Below are 9,157 nucleotides of genomic sequence, written 5' to 3' on the forward strand. Positions count from 1 at the left end.
AGAGAGAGAGAGAGAGAGAGAGAGAGAGAGAGAGAGAGAGAGAGAGAGAGAGTTTCATATAATTTTATTCTCATACTTTATTATTTTATTAAATCCGTCGAGCAGGAAACGCGAAATTTAAATTAAAAAAAAATGGCAAATTTCAGAATTTTATTAACTCACCTTATCCTCTTTGTTCTCGTCCTTGTCGACGCTGACTGCTTGTACCTGAAGACTCATCAGAGTTTCGAACATGCTCCTAGCTTCCATTATCAGGCAAGCGACGTCCGCGTTTGGATGCTGACCAAACACTTCCGGTTTGTCCACGTTCGGCAGAATTGCGATAAAGTCACGGTACGACTCTAAGGAACCGTCGCGAGGCACGTAATAGGTGGGCAGTGATGACAAACGATAATGGGGAGTAGTCAGGACCTCTTCCGTGAAATATTGCTGGACATATGTCATCAACAACCGACGATCCCAGTCGTCGGTCACGTGACCACCGTAGCAAACACCTGCTATGAGATATTTCATAGATTCCCACGGCGTGACTGGATATTCGTCCAGGTAAACTTGCAGCAGGTTCTCGGAAACCTGAAACATAAATCCTACTATCGCGCTGACATTCGTGCGCTTCTTCATCATCGGACGATTGTTCTGACGGAGCTAAATTTGAACGTTTATGAGAAGCGTTGGCTCGAGACCCGTGAGAATGATTGTCTCGTGCAAAATGAATCGTGCATTGGCAAGAAGAGAGAAAGGAGCACTTCTCTCGCAACGTATGCCGCGCGGTTTTTATTTTTCGTCGGGTGTACCTCGAAGTCGGAATCGTTAAAGCTGTAGACAACGTTCCAACCGAGTTGCTGAAACTTCTTCCGTTCTAGGAGAATAGAATGGAAGAAGACCAGTGTGAACAGCAGCTTTTTATATTTAGACTTTTCTTGGCACAGATCAAACTGCGTTTCGGTGATTAAACCGTAAAGGCGTTTCATGTTGGCTTTTAGTCCTTTCGGCGGCTCGGTAGTCATCTTTATTCCCGCTTGGAGAACCGATATGGGGAACTGGGGAGTCGGGCTCGAACTAAGCCATAATCTACGAAAGAATTGAACGCTTGTTGAAACAGCCATCTCGACAATTCTATTCATAAACATTCGCTCTTTGCGACTTAAGTTAACTGATTTCACTTATTATTTAAGATTATTATTTATTATTCTGATAAATTTAATATTTTTAGGAAAATAATATAAATAAATCCTAATAAATATTTGGGTCGTCGTGTCGTATCGTGTGAGAAATAAGCGTCGTGAATAATACAAGATGGTATACACGTATTTCGTGTTTCTCAGATACCTAAATTTCGGGTGTAAAGTTTGGCTGGAACCAAGTGTCCCGACGATCTTATCCAACTCGGGCATCCAACTGAGCGAGAGGTGGCAATTCGCGAGAAATATCCAGGATCCCTCTTTGGCACCGACCTCTATCATACTGTGTGAGAAATAAAAAATTACATGTGAATCGACAGAGATATATTTTAGCAAGAATTATTATCATTTTCAATTTGAAACGTGACGTCTGAATTTTCCTCGCAATGTAATCAACAGGACTGAAAAACGAAGTGTTACGCCGTTCTTGGTTTCTACGCGTTCGAGATAGTTGTACCGCACGATTGCATGAGCTTCCTACAATTCACCTCGTGGCGATGGGTGCTTGTCCTTGGCCCAGCGACAACGTCATGAACTGACTGGTCATGTCCTGGCTATCGGCTAATTGCACGAGCGCGTTAGTGGGATCCACGCCGAGCGAAAGGACGAATATCAATGGTGTATGCGCGACGGAATCATCCAGCGCCGCTTTTAGGTCAAGTACAGGAGGTTCCACGAACTTCTGGCTGAGATTGCGCGCGATGTAGCTCGTGATGCAGAAAGATATTCTGTCAGGTCGACAGCTGCGAATGAATAACATTTTCTGGAACTCGGTGCACCCTTCCTCCCACTCGCCGACTAGCGATATAGCTTCCGGCTCTGTGCTGATGTACCTGAATGTTACGGTGACTGATAAGAAGGTAGGCGAGCTGTTACTATTGCGTATAGAAACGTATTGGCCTAAAATATTTCTGGCATACGATATATAAGGTATATTTCCCAATAACTAAACACCATCACCCAAACCCAAAACTAATGCACCATCAGTTTTGTATTTTTATCAAGAAGTAATTAGTAACATTGCAAAGAAAACTAACTTTTTATATAAAACCTTGGTTTATCAACGAGAAATAATAGAAAATAAAATAATCAATAAACATCAATTATAAATTTTAATGAGATACATTATATAATGCCAATTCTGCCAGTAATTGAACTAAGAAATCAATAATGTTCTAAATACTGAACAGCACAGACTTAATAATTGAATGGTCATTAAATAATATTTAAATTGGCGCATAAAGAAATATTTTTTAAAAATATTTCAGAAATATTTTTTAAAAATATTTCAGAAATATTTTTTAAAAATATTTAAAAAATTTTTAAAAATTTAATTATATTTTTAATGTTAAATTTAATTATATTTTTAATGTAATTATGTTTTAATCATTGAAACAAAGTTCAATTGTTGGAAAATTTACCTTATATATTTTGAATATATTTAAACATTTGGATATAAACGAGCGTGACAGTCGGACTTTTCTCTTTCTGATGGTTTTGTCGTTATTACATGAATAATCATTAATTGAAAAATTGAAATTTTTACACCTTTGTTTGATTTTTACGCGATAAAATCGGCGAGATTCGTTACATATGTATTTAAATCAATATTTGATAGATATATCGTTTTTTTATTGTAGTATCATTGCGAGCAAGTTCAATTAAACATGAAATTAAACTGAAAAGAGTAGTATCACGAGGAAGATCTGCTGAAAAAGACTGAAGTGCCGAAATAACGACATGACGTAGTACGTACCAATTGTGCCAATCTCGCGGGAACTGCTCAAAAGCAGAAACGACTCCGTGAAATCCGGGTAGCTTGTCGAGTTCCGTGACGTTGTCCCAAGTTTCATCCGGCAGCCACGGCACGGGTTTGTCCGGCTGATTTTCCCGGTCCAGCACGATTCCGCCGCGGAGCAGAAACGCGTATTCTCCTGGGATGATCTTACCCTGCGCATCCAATATCTTGACACACATGTGGAAAGAGAAGAGTAGCTTGTGCTGCTCGAACAGACCCCGGCACGTGTTCCTATCCGCAAAAATAAAATTCGTCGGATCAATTTCCCTTTAGGACTATACATTTCTCTTCTGTATCTTTCAGAATATCCGCAGAGAAAGATAGAGAGAGAAAGATTATAACGTATTGTCTCCGTTAAGTTTGTTCTCGGACTCAATCTTTCTTAGAGAGACATCGTTTCACGGATATTGTCAAGAAATTATACGTGGCGAGAAAAATCTCTAATGCAAGTATAATTTATGTTCGTTATTCTTTTAATTGAAATTAATAATACATGAAAGTGACTCGATAAAATAACATTCTCGAATATATTACGTATCTAATCCTGGACATTCTTATAATATTTCGGTCTTTAAATATTTGCATTTGAAGACTAAAATAATAAGAATGTCCAGCTAGAAATTGGTATCTTTTAACACGTTCGCTATCAGCGTCACACATGTGTGATATGCGCATTGATTTTTTACAAGCTTATTTTTGCTAAAGATTTTCAGTTTTATTTAATATTTTGGCTACCTCAATGACATATGTGTATGACAACGACATAGTCCTTTGAATATTCACATATAAACAAATCAAATTTATTTTACATGAAAAATTATATGAAAACAAATGTAATTATAGAGAGAAATCTCTAATAAAATCTCCAATAAAATGCGTGAAAATATTTGCGTAAATCGCGAGTTCCGTCAGTAAGAGCCGGCGACGAAAATTAATTCTTGTAAACTTTGGTAAATTTTGACAAATTCCCCGTCTCTCCCCGTGCGTCTCTCTAAATCGCACCTGTATACCGCGTACGTATGATAATCGTTCAAGCTGTCGATCCTGTCGTGTAACTTCAGCCTTTTGGGACTCTTGTCGATGGACAGCATAAACAACGCGTTGTAAGCGTCGAGGGAGAACTGATACATAGGATCGATAGCGCTCATGTCGTTCAGCACGAAGAAAAGGATCGAGGCGCGCCTCGAGCATGGTCGATACGTTTCTCTCGCTAAATCTATCTCCCTTTCTGTCTGCTCGGTAACGACCAGAGATTCTTGGATGGAGATAGATGTGGCCTTTGACGTTTGTAGAGTATTCAGCAAGTCTGGATCGTCGAGGAAAGCTCCTCCTGCCACGCTGAGCAAGCTAACGAGGGTAAGAGGCATGCTCTTCTTAATTTTACGTGTTTCATAATTATGTTAGTCAATTGCCGGTAAACGACGCTCGAGCTTAGCGCTGGATAAATAACTGCGCATCCGCCAATTGCATACGAGCGAGACGAACTGGCAACTCGAAGGTAGAAAATATTCGGAGTGAAAAATCGGAGCTATCCTCCGTGGATCTTACTGCAGTATCTTGTCCTCTAGTTCTTTGAGTTTTCGTTTATCGGACGCGATCGTAAGGACCAGATTGTCCTTCTGTTCTTCGAGCTGCGGTTTTTCTTTCCCGACCACGATGCCTAGGAGTTGCGCTTCGAGTCCTACATTCAGGACGGAGTTATATTCTCTAATCTCGTTCTATCTTTCTCTCGAGTGTACGGTAAGACAATTAGTTACCCTCCTCCTTAATAGCGAAGTTGCATAATGTCGTTTTAGTGGATATCTCCGGGGCATAGTGGGGATTCGAAAGTTTCGTAGTCATAAACAGGCGGAATTGGTCATTGTAAGTGATCAACTTGTCGTTAAATTTTATCATCACCTGGTCGCCTGAGGCACGCGTCGTCGTCGCCGTTAAAGATGTAGAATCATAAGTGAGATTAAATGAGACACGCGCGCTACATCTTATACGTGCGGCAGTTCCTTCTGTTTCATGACTCAATTACGTTTGAACGAGGCAATTTACGACGCATTAACGACGCATATTATATGCATATACATGTGTTAATATTTTACTATTTATACCAACAATAATTAATATGTTCCTTTCACTTGTTGGTTTTGGTGTGATGTTTAATAGACAATTAAAATATTGAAATTAAAATGTAAAATAGACGGATTAAAAAGGTAATTTAAAAATGAGAGTTAAAAAATTAAAAATGAAAATTAAAAAATATAATTAAATAATTAAAGTGAATGATGATATTAATTAAAATTAGAGGAAATCTGCGCGATTTTCATCTGCAAATGCGGCAGAATTGCGGAGATATAACTGCATGAAATACATATGAAGTTCTACCTGATTTAACGAAAGCCTTTTGCAGAATCGGATTTAAGACCGGATCAAGGCTTTCTCCGATATTTTCGAGCAGTACTGGTTTTCCGAACTGAATTGCTTGTTCCAGAACCCTCGTAAAGTCCGCTCGGCCAAAGTCGATTACCCTCAGCGACTGCGATTGTAATCGTTGCGTTAAAACGACAAAGTAAACTCTCCGATTTTAGTCGATTACAGTCGCTTTGTCTCGTATTAGTCGGCGCAATTTCCATTTAAATTCAATATCGCGACGTGGTCGTCACGGGGAAATCAGTTCCTTCGATATAGACATCGGCGTTGCGGACACTACACTGGACAATTACGTTTCTCGCCTCCATATTTCTGATCCACTTCACCGCTTGACACTGCGGATCGATTACGAGGGGCCAACGTGATCCTCGCATCACTATGATGCCGTTCTCTGTGCTAAACCCATCGGATGGTAATCCCTGAATGTTCCACTCCCTGATTGTTGGCGGATCGACCAGGAACTCCTTTACATCGAGATTCGGCGACATCGGTATCTCCCTCTCCAGCACCTTCGCCGTACATATTAATTGTCTTCTCCGTATGAATGCTTGTAATAAACTATCTTTGAAAGAATCATGAGCTACTATGTCTCATAAGGATCCCTTTTTCTTTGTCAGGAGTCAAATGAATAAATTTTCGTACAAACCTTTAAACTTTTAAACCTTTAAACTTTCGTATTAAAGAATATTTTAATAAGTGTTGAGAGTGAAGATTACGTTTGCGAACTTACCTAAGTTTCAGAAATTTGAGATTTTGTCTCATTTTCAGCGTCATTTTCAGCACTTATTAAAATGTTCTTTATTGATACCAAAATTCATTTATTTGGCTCCGAACAAAGGAGAACGGTTCCTTGTCAGAACGCAAATGCAAGCAACTCGAGTCCAGTTCAGTCGTAACTAATTACTCTCATTGCGATTGGAACGTAATAGTTTGTTAGGTCGCAAACTTGATGCAGCATTCGCGGAGAGCGATAGAAAATTATGATAAACAGCCTCGAAGACGGCGCACGAGAACTCACCTCCTTCGACCAGATACTCATTAGTTCCTGTCTATAATTAGACACAAACGGACCCAGATACGACACGAACCCGGTGGATATCAAGCAGTCACCCGGCAACTGATCGAAGGACTCTGCTAACGACGCTACTGTGCTCTGCCATCGAATTCGTTCTTCGACGAGGCCGTCCACCAGCATCCCCGCACGTTCCAGCTTGAGCTTTAACAGTTCAGCCTGAAAAAAAAAAAGCCGAACGAATCAAAGATATGTCTCAGCAAATACAGGCATGCCACCTTTGACTCGTCAGTGAAGGCAGCAAGAAAAATTGACACGTTCGTTAAAGTGTTAAATCAGAATCCATGATTCTCTCTCGCTCGTCAACCGAGCGAAATAGCGCGTATTTGCGCGAACATTCCCGTCGTTGTTGCGCTAAAGCAGCCGTTATTATCGAAAATCGAGTAAGCCCGCGGACTGTTTCGTCGGGAGTTACTCCCGCTCGGATCGACTAGATACGTAACTTTCGTTCCGCATCAGTACAGATGGCGGAATTCCCTTGAAGGGATACATCTCGCTCATGGAAGCCGAGCGAATGCGGGAGAAATGCCGCAGTTACTAAGGCATAAGTTTATGTAAGTGCCATTGGCGAGGCGCGCGGCTGAATTGGCCGACTTCCTTTAGCCGGACAGTTTCCTTTCTCGGCTTCCTTCTATACGAGGCCATTTCCGGCGCTCTAAAGCACAAGAAACACGAGTGTACTCGCCAGCCTAATCAAATCCTCCTTTTCTTTCATCTTCGCGTCGTACATCTGCTGTAATCTTTCCAGCTCCTCGTGTAAGTTTCTCAGTTGCTGCATCGCCTCCTCTAAGGCCGCTTCTTTCTGCCTCAGCGACTCCAAGGCGACCTGTAGTTTTTCCCGTTTCGGCGCCACGATCCTGCGACGCGTCGTAAAATTATAACCGGCTATATTCGCAGAACGAAGATGAAGGAACGCGGGGAGGTGATCGATCGATTAAATGATGTGCGACTGTCACTCACAGAACTTGGAACTGTGAGTTGGTAAGAAGTGCGAGAACTTAAAAAGCGGAAGGAACTTTGAAGCTTTGGAGGTATCATAAGAAGAAAAGCTTCAACACGAAACGTATGAAATACTGGATATTTAGACCATAACTCTGTACACTATTCTTTGTTCGCCTCAATCTGACAATTCACCTGTACAGCTTGCCGTAGTTTTCCATAGCTATCACCCACATGCAAAGTGACTTAGCTGCAACAGACACCAGGCCGACCTTTGCCGGATCGAATTCGGGATCGGACGTGTACTTGGCTATTGTTCGCAGAACTCTATCCGATATATGATCTTTGTCGAAGTCTCGTAGCTAGAAATCAAATCAGGGCGAGTTAGTTCGCGGAACGCGGAGAATGGACTCGCGCGCTCCAGTCGCAGCCATTGTCGCTCACCGTATTAATGAAGTTTACGTCGCCGAGTTGGCGCTTCGCTTCCGCCCATGTCGGTTCGGAGTTTTTCAGAATCATCACGGCTTCCATCACCATCTCGACCTTCGGCGGTGGACGGGCGAAGGACTTTATTTCGGCCAAGTCCTTCTTGTTCAAGGTTTCCAGCGCCTGAAATCGCGCGCGCCTACGTCACCCTCGTACTTCCTGAGGCGCGCCTGCTTTCCCCGTTTTGGCAAAAAAATCTTCTCTAACAAATAGATTGTTAGAGCGAAGCGACGCCCGGAAGTATCTTTCGTTCCGCTCCCCCGTTCTCGTCCGGTGGATTTTTCAGCATGATATTTCGTTGGTAGAGAGCGAAAAAAATTTCGAACGCGAAATCCTTTTATTTTTAATCGCTCGTAATCCTGAGCTATTGTTATTTCGATATTTCGTATTTGTCGCACGACTTGTTCTTTTAATGACGAATTGTTCTGTTAATAGAGGGAAAGATAGTCGAGCTACAAATTAAATACAACGATCGAATTTAAATAAAATTCAAATAAAAAAAAAAAGAAAGGAGAAATGTATGAAACTAGAGGAGAATTAAATCGGAATTTTAACGTGGCGGTGGGAAATTTCAACGTTGCTTGAAAGTGGGCGGACGTTCTTAAGAAGCTATTGCATAATCACGACCTTGATAGCCTCGTTTAATGCGGGTTCGACGGTCGCCAGGTCAGCTCGTGCGAGCTCCTCGAGCGTCTTGCATTCCTTCTGCTCCTCGGCGATGCGACGCGATTTGGAAGCGATGGCCTTCTGCGCCTCATCAGCGTCTCTGCGTTGGCTTGCTGCGCATTGTAAGCACACAGAGCGCAATGGAAGCAATGCATGTGTCTGTGTGTGTGTGTGTGTGTGTGTGCATGTCCGTGCGCGCGAAGGACACTCTCTCACAAACGAATACCGTGTGATTAATTATTAGCCGTTCAACACGAGGCAGTCAGAAACGGCGCGGGCTTCAAAGCAATAAGTCCTCATAGATTAATCTGATAAATGCTGCCGATAATACATCACTGTCGCGTGCGCGCCGTGTACCTATCGTTACGAGGAATTCTTCGCACTCCAGGGTAGATTTATGAACTTGCTGCTGAGTGACTTCGAGCTCCGCCGCCATTTCTTTAACTTTCACCCGGGTGTCGTCGATCTTCGAGAGACCGCCGCGAAGTTTGTTCGCCTGATCTGCTAAATCTTGCCTCTTCTGCGCCAGCATCCTGCGTGATTCGAATGGCGATACATGCCGCGGCTTCGGGCTTGATTGCGGATTAATGGGGG

The 9,157-nt window shown here is 42.1% G+C and overlaps 1 protein-coding gene across 1 annotated transcript in view; it reads right to left on the reverse strand.

Moving 5' to 3' along the window:
- Positions 1-9,157, reverse strand: part of LOC116850019 (dynein heavy chain 2, axonemal-like) — a 71,502-nt gene that overhangs the window by 3,900 nt on the left and 58,445 nt on the right. The window contains 16 exon segments of the mRNA XM_032827781.1: positions 157-573; positions 795-1,071; positions 1,330-1,464; positions 1,670-2,014; positions 2,938-3,210; positions 3,982-4,326; positions 4,528-4,660; positions 4,737-4,886; positions 5,356-5,506; positions 5,694-5,909; positions 6,419-6,631; positions 7,110-7,329; positions 7,607-7,773; positions 7,856-8,020; positions 8,525-8,676; positions 8,921-9,096. Coding sequence (XP_032683672.1) covers positions 157-573; positions 795-1,071; positions 1,330-1,464; positions 1,670-2,014; positions 2,938-3,210; positions 3,982-4,326; positions 4,528-4,660; positions 4,737-4,886; positions 5,356-5,506; positions 5,694-5,909; positions 6,419-6,631; positions 7,110-7,329; positions 7,607-7,773; positions 7,856-8,020; positions 8,525-8,676; positions 8,921-9,096 — 3,535 coding nt within the window.

Source organism: Odontomachus brunneus, unplaced genomic scaffold, assembly GCF_010583005.1.
Source record: "Odontomachus brunneus isolate Ranch 3 - 2012 unplaced genomic scaffold, Obru_v1 Obru_scaffold_131, whole genome shotgun sequence".
NCBI classification, from domain to species: domain Eukaryota; kingdom Metazoa; phylum Arthropoda; class Insecta; order Hymenoptera; family Formicidae; genus Odontomachus; species Odontomachus brunneus.